This window comes from Oenanthe melanoleuca, chromosome 2 (genome assembly GCF_029582105.1).
Source record: "Oenanthe melanoleuca isolate GR-GAL-2019-014 chromosome 2, OMel1.0, whole genome shotgun sequence".
NCBI lineage: Eukaryota > Metazoa > Chordata > Aves > Passeriformes > Muscicapidae > Oenanthe > Oenanthe melanoleuca.
The window spans coordinates 148,182,323-148,197,658 of record NC_079335.1 but is presented as its reverse complement, the minus strand read 5'-3'; the positions used below and the strand labels follow the sequence as shown (position 1 = coordinate 148,197,658).

At 54.4% G+C, this 15,336-nt stretch overlaps 1 protein-coding gene across 2 annotated transcripts; it reads left to right on the top strand.

Annotated features, from left to right (window-relative positions):
- Positions 1-3,272: 3,272 nt before the first annotated feature.
- ASB10 (ankyrin repeat and SOCS box containing 10) lies at positions 3,273-11,827 on the top strand. 2 transcript variants are annotated; one of them, XM_056484386.1, is made up of 5 exons: positions 3,273-3,693; positions 7,640-7,907; positions 8,321-8,825; positions 10,453-10,566; positions 11,187-11,827. In XM_056484386.1, the coding sequence occupies exons 1-5, from the start codon at positions 3,402-3,404 to the stop codon at positions 11,370-11,372; spliced, it is 1,365 nt and encodes a 454-aa protein (XP_056340361.1). In that variant the 5' UTR covers positions 3,273-3,401; the 3' UTR covers positions 11,373-11,827. The 2 variants fall into 2 exon arrangements, with proteins under 2 accessions (XP_056340361.1, XP_056340363.1); XM_056484388.1 differs by lacking the exon at positions 3,273-3,693 and adding an exon at positions 6,307-6,615.
- Positions 11,828-15,336: the final 3,509 nt, after the last annotated feature.

Genomic DNA, 15,336 nt, shown 5'->3' with positions numbered 1-15,336 from the left:
GGGGATGGTGCTGCTCTGTGTCCCTTCCCTTCTGTTGCTCTCAGGCTGGCTGCTGTCCCTGAGCTGGCAGCTCGCGGTGGCCTTAGAATCCCTGCATGGAGGAAAGGAGAGGGGTGATGATCAGAGGTCAGGCAGGCACTTCCCCATCAGCAGATGCACTGTTGTCTGAGGCTCTGCCATCCCTGTCCCTGCCAGTGCTGTAATGGGGCACCCACAGCATCCTTGGAGCTCTCTTCTCCCCAGCAAGGGTTGTTACAAATAGTTTGTTTCCTTTGGTTTTTCTCTCTTTTCATGCTCTGTTTGCTCTGGATTCTTGGATGTAACCAACAATAATGCCACTTTCTTCATCTCCCCAGCTCAGGATTGTGCTTGGGGTGTGGGAGGTATTCAGACCAAGTGAAAAAGTAAGTCTTAGGTTGTAGCCATAACTGCTAGGGCCATGTGAAGGGGGTCCGGAGGCATCCTTGTCCTCATGCTTGTCCTCTCCCTGTGTAGCCCTGGTGCCAAACTGGGCAGAGACAGAAAGACCTGCTGCCTGGTGAGGTGCTCGTGGCGTGGAGCCCTGGGGCTGACTGGCAGTGCCCCGTGCCTGGAGGTCACTGGCATGGGGACAGAAGGTTCCCACACGGGCAGTGTGCATCACCCTGGGCCCAGCACAGGTGCCACGGCGCCCTGTTTGCCTGCAAGGAGAGGAGGAGGAGGAGGAGGATGTTTCCATGTGCCCCAAGCAGGGTGTGGGGCTGGAGAGGAGGATGACACGGGCAGAGTGGCCCCATGAGGAATGGCTGCTGCAGGCCACACGCCGTTTTCCCATTAGTGAGTGTTTAGTTCAGCGTTTTAAATAATTGTGTCCTCGGAATGATATTTAAAATCCATTTGGGAGGCAATGAGGCGGGAAAGTGCCTGTGCCATTGTGATGACGCTGCGCAGGCCGTGCCACACATGCATATTACAAACTCGTTACAGGCTCGTTTCCACGCGTGCTGCTCCCTCCCCACACCTCCTCCTGGGGCTCTCAATGCATCTCCCCACCATGGCTTGGCCCTTGGAGGCATTATTTGGCAAGACAGACATGGTGTCCTCTGGGGTGACAGACAAGGCACAGGCCCTGGCAGTGGGTGTGCCAGTGGGAATAGAGCTGTGTGGGGCAGCCCAGGTGATGGAATTGCTCTTCAGGTGTCCTGGCCTTCACCTGTGCTCACTTTCTCGCCAGCCCTTGGACTTGTGGCACTGCAGGTTCCCCAACATGAAGTCCCAGGGCTTTCAGCTGCTGTGCTCTGGGCACTGTTGGAGTTCTCAGCTGTCCTAGGCTGGCTCTGGAGCTGAGGACAAGCCTGTGCTCCTGGATGTCCCTGGGAGATGCAGGAGCTGGAGGGACCAGGTGTGAGGGAGCCGATGGAGCAGCAGCAGTCTCAGCAGTGCTTCTGTGGATGCTGGTTTTTGGCTGGCTGGGAGAGTGGCCTTGCTGCTCTTTCTGTTTCTGTTCCTCTCTGACTGCTGTGTGGGCACCCTCTGCTGTCCCCTCAAGCCATGCAAGGTAGAAATCCTCTGTGGGAGGACAAGGCAGTATTCAGTCCTTATCCTCTTCTTCCTGATCATGTTCAGGCCCTCCCAGCCAGGGTCCCAGCTGTGGTTTTCCTCAGGGCTACTTGTGACCAAACACCAGTGGGGTGAGGACAAAAGCCCCAGGTGTACTTAAGGACATGTTGGACTCTGACATTTCTGTCTCTTGCTCTGTGACCCAGCTGGCTGCTCTCCTGGATAGGAAACAGATCACGCTGACAGCCTCTTCTCTGCCTGCATCTGAGGGCTCCCAGTGCCCTCTGTGTCTCTGTGGACTTTCCTACTTGACACCTGTGGGTGCTGGGCTTGGAGATGCTGGATGTGGCTGCTTGTCCTTTGTGGGTTTGGGGTATTTTTATTTTTTTAATTTTCTTAGTGGTTTTTTTTGTTTGTAGTTTTGATTTGGTTGGTTTGCTTGAAGCAGCTCGAGGGATTTTTTTTGTTGTTGTTTTTAGCCATGAGAATGGGAGAAAATGTCGAGGGTAGCTGGTGCAGTCAGGAGTGTGCAGACCCAGGTCTGGGAAATGCTGAGTATGAAGACCCTGCCTGCCCTCAGCCATCATGCAGGGTTATGGGGTGGGTAAACTGTAGTTTACCCACAGGTAAACCTGTAGTCAGGGTGCTGCTCCCAGGGGCCTTTCCTGGATCGTCTTGGGCACACAAATAGTGCTGAGTGGGAGGGGTTGGTTTGGGATTCTGCTCCCAAGCCCACAGCTGGGACAGAATGATGACATTGGTTCCAATGGTAGGAACAGCACGAGCTGTAAAGACAGGTTGGAAAGGAACTAAGAGTTCTTAGATTCTCCTTTTCCTCATCTCTTAAGGAGCCCAGACTTCCTGTACTCAAAGTTCCCCAAGCCAGGGCTATTGCTCTGAGCCCCTCACCTGGCTGGAGGAGACTCTGTGAAGCTTGGATGTGGATTCCAGAGTGGAACTGGAGATGCAGCCACTGCATCCTTCAGGAGAACAATGTGCTCCCAGTCCAACCCCAGTGGGATGCTGCAGGTGCTCACTGGCACAGAGCATCTCTGCAGTGCTCTGGGAATGTCTGACATGATCCCAGTCCTGGGACTGGTTCATGGACCCTCTTCACTTCAAGGTTCTTATATAACTGTTTGCTTTTCTCTGGAAACAGCTGCCAAAAGGAACACAAGCAAAGTCTGGCTCCCTGTTTGATCAGCACCTCCAGCCACACCACAAGGAACTCGATCACAGTGTGGGACCAATGTGACAGGATAATGTGTGTTGTACAAGCTGCTTTTCCCAGGGCTCAGGCTCACCTCTCTGCCCTTCTGTATCCTGCTCAGCCCTGTGGGCAGCCAGCCTTGCTGCCCCAGGGAAGGGGTTGATCCCAGAGCAGTGTGTGGTACCTGTGGGGGTCTTTTGGTCCCTGTGGGGAAGAGCTCTGTCCTTAGCCCTTTATGACTTCTGGCACTGAGTCTGATCCAGGCCTTTCCAAGCTCCCCCTCACCCACCCACCTCCCTGCCACGCTGCCTCCCTGCTCTGCCCCTCTCTGGTGGGACTGCTCTTTGCAGAGAAAGCAAGCACCAAGAGAGAGTTTCCAGGCTGCCTGCCACCCCTGTGCTGTGCCTAGTCTGTGCTGGTGATTGCACCTAGCAGCTGAAAATAAGCTCTTGGCAGAAGGGGAGGTGGTGATGAGGAATTGCCAAGCCAGGCTATTTATACTGGGTGATTCAGGCCTGTGCCTGAGTCCAGCCAGATGCAGGGGAGCTGGAAGCCAGGAGCAACCTGCAAAGGAGAAACCTTGAACAAGAGGCTCTTTGCTGCAGTAGCTCATCCTCTGTGTGGCTCAGAGTTCTCAGGTTAGCTCCCTGTGATGGACTGCTCCTTCCCTCTGCGCTCTGCCACGCCGCACTTGCCGCAGCCGGCTCAGGGCAAGAATTCCCGCAGCCTGGGCTCCCAGCACAGCCAGCACAGCCTGAGCCCAGCGGGCTCAGGACACCAGCACGGCCACCTGGAGCCACTGGAGTGCCGGGACCTGCTGGTCCAGAATGCACTCTTCACTGGAGACCTGGACATGGTGCAGAAATACTTCCCCAAGGGCTCAGCCACCAACCTCATCATCGAGACCAGGGGCGACGTGCTGCGCTGGACTAGCAACAAACGTGGTGGGTATGAAGCACTGGGACCTCAGGGGACAGAAAATGCCCAGGATGGGGCCCAAAGAGAAATACATTGAAAAGAATCCTCAGAGGTGGAAAAAGGGTGAGGGAAGAAGGGCTTGGGAAGAGCAGCTTTAGTGTGAGGAAGTTTCCAAGGCTGTACAACAAAGAGTAGCAGGCTTGTTGAAGGTGGCATGAGGCACATCTACTGGGAAATAATGAGAATAAGGCCACTGGAAGAGTTGCTGGAGAAGCACATTGTCAGGACTGTCTTGTTAGAGATTGCTGGGCTGGATGTGTGAGGTGGGGAGCGTGCATGGGTGAAAAGGCATCAGAATGCTCTTGGGTTCCATGAGAGATTAGACAAGGGGAGCAGAAATACAGTCTGTGAGAAAGATGTTGTAAGCAAACTTTCCTCAGTGACAGGAGGTAGGAGCTGATCATTCTTGGTGCCTCTTTCCATCTGTGCATCTCGCTGTACCTTGTCCAGGCACATCTTGGGGCTACCACACGTTTGCACGCTCTGGTTCCTTTTGCTTACCTTCTCATCAACAGCACCTGTGAGCTCCTCAGCAAGCAGTGCAGGTTCTGGGAGAGGTGTGCAGGGCAGCCTGGATGGGCCCTTGTTCTTGCTGCTGCCTAACAGAGACGTGGTGCAGGCAGGCTCCCAGAATCTGAGTGTCAAGTGAGGAAGGCCCTTAACTGTGCCACCCTCCTCTATGAAGGCTGGTGGCAAACCCACCCATACCAGCAGGGAAGAGCTGCTGATGGAGCTGCTTTCCCAGAGGAGCAGGCCAAGTGTCCAAGTGCCTAGTCAGTGTTTTGTGGGGATCCACTGCAGCAGGAGACAAACAGGGCATGTGGGATTGCAGCTGCACGTGCTGCTTCTTGTGAGTGGTGAGGATTATTTATTGAGTTGTGAGATTTGTACAACGCAGGTTTTGAGTTGTTTCAGTCTGCTTAGGAATGAAATCACTAAAGGTATTTCCCTTTGTGCAACTGAGACTATTTGTTAGTAAAACACGAACAGGGTGTTGTAACTCCTGTCTCATGCTAGGCTGGCAGACACTGGAGCAGCCAGTCTCTCACTTGTAAAGGTTTGTGCCCCAGAGAAAATGGAACAGACAATGTAAAACAACCTCATGCAGAAATTTCTCCAATCAACAAAGTTTCAAGACATGAAAAACCCAACCAAACAAGATCATTCATCAGGCACAGAGCAAAAATGTGCTGCCAAATTTATCAGATAAAAATACAGAACAAAAACCAAAACAAACCTTCTTGCTACCTGGGGCTTGTCTCTGTATCTCACTGGCTGTGTAGGGACAGGTCCTTCAAACTGATTCAGTGACCTTAACAGCAGGTTCCAGTGACCTTGTCTTTCCCACATCACCTCGCTGGTATTTTAAGGTGCCCAGGGAAGTGTAAACTGTCTGGTGTCACTTGCAGCTTTCTGCCTCCCTGGTGCATGACTGGGAACCTCAAGCTCTCATGGGGTACCTTCTTATATCTTTGTGCAAATAGAGGGTCCTGTCAGGTGAGAACATCTGCCAGGGGCTTCCCTTTCTTTACCCTTTTGCAGGCTACATTTTAGTCAGACAAGGTGAGGTCTGCACACACAGAGCAATCTGGGTACTGTCAGCATAGAACTTGCTCATTTATTCTCATTACTGAGGAGGGAAAAGTTCCCTGTCTTATACTCTGCTCTGGTCCCCTGGTAATTGCTGCTTGGTGGTCTGTTGGGGTCACTTAACTGGTGTTTAGCCGCGTGATCTGAGGAGTTGGAGCTCCATGACACAAAATCAGACTGAACTCTACCAGGCTTCCATGCAGTTTGACATGTTCTCTGGATCAGATGGTGTGGAGAATGTGCACAGTGCTAATGGCACGTGAGCAAGGCATGCTCGTGTGAGACAGTGGAGGGCTGGCTGGCTGCAGCCAAGCAGGGCAGAGGAAAACACCAGCTCGGGTGACAGGACTGCCGTGAGCAACCGAGCCAGGAGAGTGTCTGAGGACTGAAAGGGAACCTAAAGCTGTGCAGGGCCCCTGTGCAAGGCTGGATATCAAGAAAAAAAGGAAGTGTGGAGGGTCTAAAGGATAATTACCTCCAATTTTTCCCATCCTTGTACTTATTTCTACCACCTCTTTGGCTTTGATTAAAAAGAGCTAATCCTGCAGCTTGTTTAAAAACTTTCCTTGTGCCAATGGCTCAGGTGCAACTGGTAAATGGATGTGCAGTGCTGGAGATGTGTGTGGAGCCAAAGGGTGAGCAAAGGCATGGAGATGTGTGTGGAGCTGCTGAGGTCATGCTGTTGTGATCTGAGCAGCACAGGGAAACACACTGAGTGGACGTGAAACCATTTCCCTCTCCATTGTCTTAGTGATGTCCATCCCCATTTCTACCCCTCAGGCTCCCCTACCCTCCCTGAGGACTTTCCCTTCACAGCAGGGCGCTGCTGAGGCACTGCTGCCTGAGTGCAGAGCCTTTATCAGCCTCTTGGCCCAGCGCTGGGTCACAAGGTTTCCCAGAATAGAACAGCTGAGACTTGAGCTGTGCCCAGCCTGAGCCAAAGGGGGGTGTGCTGTTCCCCAGCCCTGTGCACGCCCTGGGCTGGCAGGCAGGTGCTGGTGGGGCTGTGCCTCAGAGCCTGGCTGGGGAGCTCCAGCAGGGCCTGCCCAGCTCTCCGAGGAGGGTCTGGCTGGTCATGGGCAGCAGCACAGGCGGAGCAGATGAGAGCCAGGAGCCCATCCGCACACGGCAGGCCCACGGCCCTGCCCAGCTCTTCTGGCAGGCCCTGCTGGCTGGGGACCAGCCAGCTGTAGCCGAGATCCTCAGAGATCCTGGGAACAACCTGAGCCCCAGTGCTGTGTTCGACACCAGCGACCTGGAGGAGTGGAAGAACTATCGCTTCAACCCCCGCGGGCTGAGTATGGGGAGCAGTGGGGCTCAGCCATGGGGTGTGCTGCGGGGCAGGGCTCTTGCTGGGCTTGTGCTACTTGGGCTGCAGAGGAGTGGGAATGGGAAAAAGGCCATGGGGATGTGGTCAGGCTCTCCTGTGCTCCTTGTGGAAGGGGGATCCTGTTTCTGAGAGCACAGGGTGCATCCAGGAAACCTGGGTCCTCTTACAGGGATTGTCTTAAGTGCTTGGGAACTGCCCAGTGTGCAGCCTGCACTGCTCTGCAGCTGCCAGACTTTCACAACAGGAGTTAGATCTTTGAGATGGTCCAGTTTGAACCTGGCCCTGAAAAACACAGATGACCACATAGTGCCTCTGCAAGAAGGAGCTGAGAGGATGTAGTATGGAACATGCCATGCAGTCTGGGATGTAATCCAGCTCCCTCTGAGTAGGCAGCAAGAAGCACAGTTTAAGGAGCTTTTTTTCCTATAGCATCTGCAGGCTGTTAGACTGCACCAGCTCAGTGATGGTTTGTGCTTGGTCAGCAGCATCTTTGAGAGCTGGCTCATTTCAGCCCCTTGCTCTCTCCTAGGTCCTAGATGTCCATATCTGCTGTAGCTCATTCTCTGCACCCTGCTCATGGCTTGAGTCCTCATACATGTGTGTGGCCGTTGGCTCTGACACCTCTCTACTGTTCAGTTCCTTGTGCTTGTGGTACTTCACTCGGGGTGTTTGGCCCATCCACCTCGTTGCCATCAGCCCTGCTCGTGCCCCAGACCCTTCACCTGCTGCGCCCCTAACAACAGAACCCACGTACCCACCTGAGCCGCAGGCAAAGGGCACCGTGCCCGGCTGCCGCTGCCTGCAGCTCCCCGCCTGCAAGGCTGCGTGTCCTGAGAGCCCTGCAGGGACCTCTGCCTTTGGCAGGCCAGTCCAAACACGGGCACCTTGCAGGGAAGGGACCTGAAGTCCCTCGAGGGGAAGCACAAGTCTCTCGGGGGGACGTACATCAGGTGCTGGCGCACCGCGTCTCCCTGAGCTCTGTCTCCCCGCAGGGCTGTGGTCGCTGAGCTACGAGCAGGAGCTGACCACGCCGCTGCACATCACGGCCAGCCGCGGGCACACGGGCTGCCTGCGGCTGCTGCTGCAGCGCGGCGCGGACCCGGCGCTGGCTCCGGGCGGGCGCACGGCGCTCCACGCCGCCGCCGCCGCCGCCCGCGCCGACTGCGCCCGCCTCCTGCTCCGCGCTGGGGCCGACCCCCAGGCGCTCTCCGAGGACGGCTACCGGCCCCTGCACCTCTGCCGGAGCGCCGACTCCATCGAGTGAGTTCTGCTCGGGCACCCCAGCCCCTCGAGCCTCGTCCCGGCTGGGACGGGTCCCTCCCCACCCGTGAAGGTGCGGCGGTGGGTGATAACGGGGTGGCCTTGGTGCCTGTTCCCGGACCAGGATCACCTCTGAGGTCAAACGGATGACTGCAAAGTCGTGTCCTTAGCAGATGCAGCTGAGGAGCCAGTGGTCACGCTGCTTTCAAACGTCCGTGTGGAGCTAGCTGAAATTAGGGTGCCAGTATCTCTGCTCAGCAGTCATCCTGGCTTAAAACCGCTGCTCCAGGGCGTGAGGAGCAGCGGTTTTGGGACTCTGGGGAAAAGCTGTGGGGTGGTACAGATGTGGGGGCTGAGAGGTAGGATGGGCGGTGGAGAAGAGAAACGGTCACCAAACCACCTTGGGCCCCCAGGTGTGTCCGGCAGCTGCTGCAGCACGGAGCCAGCGTGAACAGCCAGACAGAGGAGGAGAACGACACAGCACTGCATGTGACAGCACGGCTCGGCCTGGTGGAGCACGTCCAGCTGCTTCTGCACCACGGGGCTGAATTGGAGGTGAAGAACAAGGAGGGGCAAACGCCACTGAACGCTGCCTGTGCCCAGCACCACCAGCCCCAGGACATGGACCGCTACTACCGCGTCTGCCAGCTGCTTGTGGAGAGCGGGGCCAGCGTCAACGCTGCGGACCGGGACCAGCAGCGCCCGCTGCACCTGGCCTGCAAGAACGCCAATGCCCAAATCGCAGAGCTACTGCTGGCCCGGGGTGCCAACGTCAACGTCATGAACTACGGGGGCAGCACAGCCCTGCACAACATCCTGCAGGTAGCTGCCTACAGGCTGGAGAACCGCCCCGAGCTGGTGGTGCGAGCGCTGCTCAACCACGGCGCCGTGCGCGTCTGGCCGGGCTCCCTGCTCAAGGTGAGGCCCCAGAGGGTGTGCAGGGAGGGGAAGGCTGTGAGCATCGTCACAGCACGGCTTCTTCCGAGGCAGCCTGCTCGCTGTCCTGCCCTGCTCTGCCCAGGGCCGGGCAAGGGAGAACTGGCACTATTACTACGGGAATCCCTGCGGTTTCCTCCTGGGTGTGTTTTGCTGTAGGACTCTCCTGCTTCTGTCTGCTAAGGTGCGTGGACAGTACTCACCCAGTTTCCATAATTACTTGCTCTTGGTTCTTTTCCTCTGGAGGTGTTTTTTTTCTTAGGGGCACACCCTCCAGCTCCTGCTATCTCTGCAAGACACCAGCATACAAAGGGTTAATTTCCTGTCTTAATTCCTGAGCAGTGCAATAATTACCCAGCCCGGAGATCAGCAGATTGCTCTCCCCTTTGGGAAAATACAGGAAAATCAACAATTAACACTAATTAATCTCCTATTAACGCCAGATAATGAGGATCACTGGTACAGCCAGAATAGACTCTGACAGCTACTGCTGGCCTGGGCCATGGGGAGTGGCAGCCTGGAGCCAGGGAAATCTGCCTGTGTGGCTTTGCCGGGTGGGCTGTGCTCCAAAGGCTGCCCTGTTGCTGGGTACACGGCACTGGTGTGCCACCTGCACCTACCTGAATGTGGGATGCACCAGAGATGTTGTACAAATACCTGTGAAGCCTTCTGGGGCTCTGTGCTGCCCTTGACATGGGCACAGCACTGCTTTAGACACAGCTACAGGTGTCTCTGCAACCCTGCACCAAACAGGCACAATCCTGCATCCTTGAGACCCTGGTGTGGTCCCTAACAGAGGCATGGTGTGCTGTGCTCTGGCTGATCACAAAATGAGTGCCAATCCCTGCCCTGGAATGGCTCTAAGTACTGAAATGTGAGGTAAGGAGCCTAGAGGAAAGCAGAGTGTTGGTGTTTGTGAGCTGCTTGCAGCAGTGAAGCTGATGGAGATCATCACCCCAGCCATGCATGATGGTCCCATGTCTGAGAAGCTGTGGGGACCTGGCTGTGCTGAAGGCAGCCATGCTGGGCATGTTGAGTGGTGGCTCAGTCCTCTTTGCAAAGAAGGATGCTCTGGTGCTTCACATCTGCAGTGGTTTTTCTCTCCTGGGTCAGCACGAGACAAGGACAGTTCACCAGATTTACCACATCTGGATTGAGCAGTGCTTTAGGAGGTGACTGTGGGGCTTGCAGGATCTTGCCCAGTGATGATGATCACCTGTTCTTGATGCCTTAAGTTTTAGCTTTCATATCTTTCAGACTGTACTGCATTGCTGAGTGACTCTGAACTCCATATAGAGTGTCAGCAAGTTCTCCTCCCAGCTCAGTCATACAAAACAATCCTTTTCCAGCTCCAGCCCCAAAAAGTGCAAACAGCAGCAAATTGAGGAGAGAATCTGGGAGGATGGGACTGCAGAACCTGGAGCTGGAATTGGACAATGAACCCCAATATGTGAATGGACCAAACCTTATAAAAGTGTGAAAACTCGTGACCCAGGGTCCATCCTGGGTGGATAGTGCCCAAGGTGTATCCTGTGAAGGCCTTTTCATCAATCCCTGCTTTATTCCTTTGGCCTGTGAGGCTCTGAAGGCACGGCTCTCTCCCTGGCAGGTGCTGCAGTCCTGCCACTCCTGCCCGCGCGCCATCGAGGCCCTGGTGAACAGCTACAGCCATGTGCGTGTCTCCGAGGCCTGGGAGGCAGCAGTGCCAGCAGAGGTTGTGCAGGTGAGGGAGAGCACGTGGGGAACACGTGGGGAACATGTGGAGAACAAGTGGCCAGGGTGCAGGTGAGGGAGAGCACATGGAGAACACATGGGGAACACATGGAGAACATGTGGAGAACACATGGAGAGCACATGGAGAACACATGGCCAGGGTGCAGGTGAGGGAGAGCACATGGAGAACACATGGAGAGCACATGGGGAACACATGGAGAGCACATGGGGAACACATGGAGAACATGTGGAGAACACATGGAGAGCACATGGGGAACACATGGAGAGCACGTGGAGAACAAGTGGCCAGGGCGCAGGTGAGGGAGAGCACGTAGGGAAAACATGGGGAACATGTGGGGAACACGTGGAGAACACATGGAGAACACATGGAGACCACATGGAGAACACGTGGAGAACACATGGAGAACACGTGGAGAACACATGGCCAGGTTCTGATGGGCTGCAGGGGCAGCTGGGCCTGGAGGGGGTTGGGTGGAGCTGGACTGGCCGTGGGGGTGGCAGGGCACAGGGATGGAGCTGCTGGGCACAGGGAGGATGCTCCACAGTGAGGCAAGTGGATCTCTGGTCCCAGTGGCATCTTCAGCCTGTGGTGCTGTCCTGTCTCTGCAGAAGTACCCGTGTTTCTACCGGTCGCTGTTCTCCCTGGGGCGCAGCCCTCGCTCCCTGCAGCACCTGGCTCGCTGCACTCTCAGGACGCTGCTGGAGGGGCGGCTGCTGCAGGTCCTGTCCCAGCTGCATCTGCCAAGGGCCCTGCACCAGTTCCTGCTGCTCGGCTTCGAGGACGTTCTCTACTAGGGTGGCAGTTCCAGCCCAGCTGTGCCTTCCTGGGCAGATGTTCCATCCCTGCCCCTGCAGTCTGTGCTTTCCCAGCCACCCCCTTCCCCTCACCCCACTCCTGCCTGGCCACGTCAGCCCCTGTGCCAAGCCTGTTGCTGTGTCCCAGTCCCAACCAGCCTTGTGCTCTGCATCATGCACCTCTTTTGGAGCATTCTGTTGGTCCACACTAACCCAGACAGACTCCAGACTAACAAAAGGAGGTATGGGAATTAGGGCATTTTGGGGTACAAGGAGCAAAGACATTGCATGGATCACAGGATTAGTAGTAGGATATCAGTTTCCCTATCCCAAATCCAAATACTCTAGCCTGTACTAGGCAGCTGGTGCCCTGGATGATTGCTGTGATCTTGTCTTTAGTCAGTTGCTCAGTCTGTACCCAAAGGTGTTTGGAATAAATCCTGTTCTTTATGCCTACCTGAGCGTGATTTGTACATTTCTTTGGAGACTGTCCTGACAGAGCTCACCTGAGATGCCATGGGGGGTGGCACAAGAACTCAGCTGTGCACCCACCTGCTTCTAGAGGGAAATGTGTGGTAGGTGTTCAGCAAGTGCCTTTCATGCAGGCACCGTGTGTGGGTCAGCCGAGCTCGGGGCAGGGTGGCCGAGCTTGTGCAGCTCTGAGGGGGCACTGCTCACTCTGGAGAGCAGGGACGAGCCCTGGGGACAATGCTGCCCTGGGCAGGGGCAGCCAGCCCCCAGAGCTCTGTGCAGGGCCCCACTGCAGCCTGGGCTGCACCACGCTCTTGACACGTCTGTGTGGTCTGTGCTCCCAGGGCAGATGCTGCAACCTCGAATATTTTTCAGACTTGTCACATCCATGATGCAGTCCCTGAGTTAAAGTGAAGCCCCATTCTTGTTATACATTGCACCTTATACGTCAATGTAATCAAGCAGGCTGTTCATGAACCTGGTGCTTCCAGCGAGCCAGATCTGCTTGTCTTGAGCAAGTGTCACTTGTTACTTTTACCATCCCAACAATCCATTCCACTAATTTTATCAGCAATTGTTCTTTATTTCTCCCTGATTGCTAATAGCATATAGCATTGATGCACCTGTCAAACGGCTGTGTAAGATAAGTCTCCTCAGTCACCAAGTTCTTTTGGATCTCTTAATATTGAGGACACTAACTGCAGCACACAGCTAATTTTTCTTATTAGAATGCCATGCAAAACATAAAGAAATGACTTACAGGTTTCTAAGCATGGCCTGTTTCTCTCATTAGCTCTATTAAACTTGTCAACTTATGAAAAAGTTGCATATAATCATTTGAAACTACTTCTTTCAAATTGCATTAAATTGGGTTCTAGTTTTTACTAACGTACCCAGGACAGCCTTTGACTGTTTGTCTGTGATTGCTTGGGAGGTATGTTGAACTAACTGCTGTGTAGTTTCTTGGATATCCATGTGAACACATTTAAATACTGACAAGACACTGGCATTTTTCCCCCTAGTAATCTTAAGCTCCCCAATGTGCCATGACTTGTTATAAAGAAAAAAAAAATGGTTCAGTGAACTCATTAGCCAATTAAATACTCTTGGATGTAAGCTCTTCTTCTGCACATTATAAAAATTGTTACTTACACAGTTTAGCATCTTCCTTAATTACTGATGGAATAGAAAGTATTTCATTACCACTGTAAAATATGAATATTGTACATGGATGTTTCAAATGCAGAGTAGAAATATTTAGTGAGTTACTGGTTTTCGTTATGCAGAATGTGCTGCACACAGATACCTGGGGCAGGTGCCCAGTGCCTGCAGCCCTGGCTTCCCTCTAAAGCTCTGGCTTCCCTCTGCAGCTCTGGGTTCCCTCTGCAGCTCTGGTTCCCTGTACAGCTTTGGTTCCCTGTACAGCTCTGGGTTCCTGTGCAGCTCTGGGTTCCTGTACAGCTCTGGGTTCCTGTACAGCTTTGGTTCCCTGTACAGATCTGGGTTTCTGTACAGCTCTGGGTTCCCTGTACAGCTCTGGGTTCCTGTACAGCTCTGGGTTCCCTGAGCAGCTCTGGGTTCCCTGTACAGCTCTGGGTTCCCTGTACAGCTCTGGGTTCCTGTGCAGCTCTGGGTTCCCTGTACAGATCTGGGTTTCTGTACAGCTCTGGGTTCCCTGTACAGCTCTGGGTTCCTGTACAGATCTGGGTTTCTGTACAGCTCTGGGTTCCCTGTACAGCTCTGGGTTCCTGTACAGCTCTGGGTTCCCTGTACAGCTCTGGGGTTGAGGTTTCAGAGAGCTGGAGCGAGCAGAGGGTTCAGAGCAGCAGCAGCAGAGGCTGTTGGGCTGCAGCGGCTGCTGGCAGTGGGAGCAGTGGGGATCGGTGGGGGGACACTCCAGGCTGCTCCTCAGAGTCCTGTGTGCAGCTGTGGGTGCCTTTTCTCCAGCTCAGGGTTCACAGGGCAGGAGGGGCTGAGAGCCCCTCCCAAAGATTGCCAGGGACCCCTTCATTGTCCCCTGACACCCACGGCTGGACCCTGCTGTGACTCCGTGATCAACCTCCCTGCAGGGTTCATTCAGCACTGTCAGGCACTCCGGGTGGCACTTGGAGGTAAAACCAGATCCAGTGGCTGCAAACTGAAGCTGTGCAAACACATATTAGAAATTAGGAATTTTTAATAGCAAGGGCAATTAATCTTCTAGTTAATTGCGTCTTAGAACAGGTTATCATGGTAGATGTAGATTTCTTATCTCAGGGGTTATTTTTAAATCACATGGGGATCTCCCCTAGCCCAGACCAAGGTTCATCTGCATGGTGCTCAGCCCAGTCCCAAAGAGATCAGGCTGATTAATTACAGATCTGTGAACCTTCACTGGGCTGCCACAAGCTGCTGTCACCACCTAGACTGTGTTTGGCCCCAGGATAAGTTCCAGTTTCTCTTCCCGGCGCTGCTACCTCCATTCACACCTCATTGACAGCTCTGACTTAACCTGAGTTTCCTTCATTGTGACCCCACTGGTCTGTATCGGTCCTATCACCTTCCTTGCTCTGAATGTGCTGCCTGCCCTGGTTTCTGAGAAAGACATTCTGAAATAAACGGGAATGCTGCTTTTATTAAGTTATTTAAATATTTTCTCTTACACCACTTCTCTCACAAGCTTTAGCTTTGACATCTCAGCTGTTTGACAGCACCGAGCACGTTTCACTTGAGTGGAATGGAAGTGGCCAGGAGTTCCGAAGGACCGCAGGGCTGGGTGTGACCCACACAGGCAAACCTCATCCTTTCCCCAGCACACAGTGCCTCGGGGGGTGCCCGACACCCCGGCGCGATTCCCCCGAGGAGGCACCGCAAGGGCCCTGAGTGGGGCAGTAGGAGCCTCAGTGCCCGCCCCGAGCTGTGACCCCACAGCAACACAACCCCCTGAGCTGCTCTGCCACTGCCCAGCGCTTCTGGTCCCTCTTTGTGAGGAGCACCACCCCAAATCCTCCCGCACCTGTGTTTCCAGGCAGAGGCGCTGCCGCAGATGTGATGTCTGAGGTGCCACTCCACAGCCGAGCCCCAGCAGCAGACCCCGTTTGCACTGGTGCTCTTTGCGCTGCCAGCCCCGCTCCGTCTCTGGCTCGATGCCACGTGTCAGCAGCGTCACCTGCAGCTCTGACCAGGGCCGGGGGCTTCCGGTCGCTAAAAGAACCACCAGCAAAGGTATCAACAAAAGCAGGTTTGCAATAACCTTGAAGTGGTAGCAGAAGACAGCGAGAATGGTCAGAAGACAAGGAAATGACCAACAAAAGCCACTTCAAGGACCTGGAGCTGGAGAAACCTGAGCAGTGACAAAATAACATCTTAACATGGAAAAATTACCTGAGCGCCCCTCCTATGAGGAAAGGCTGAGGGAGCTGGAACTGTTCAGGCTGGAGAAAGGAAGGAGCCAGGGCATCTCATCAGTCTGGCTAAATAGCTGATTTTTCCACAAGGAGGGCACAAAGGCAAT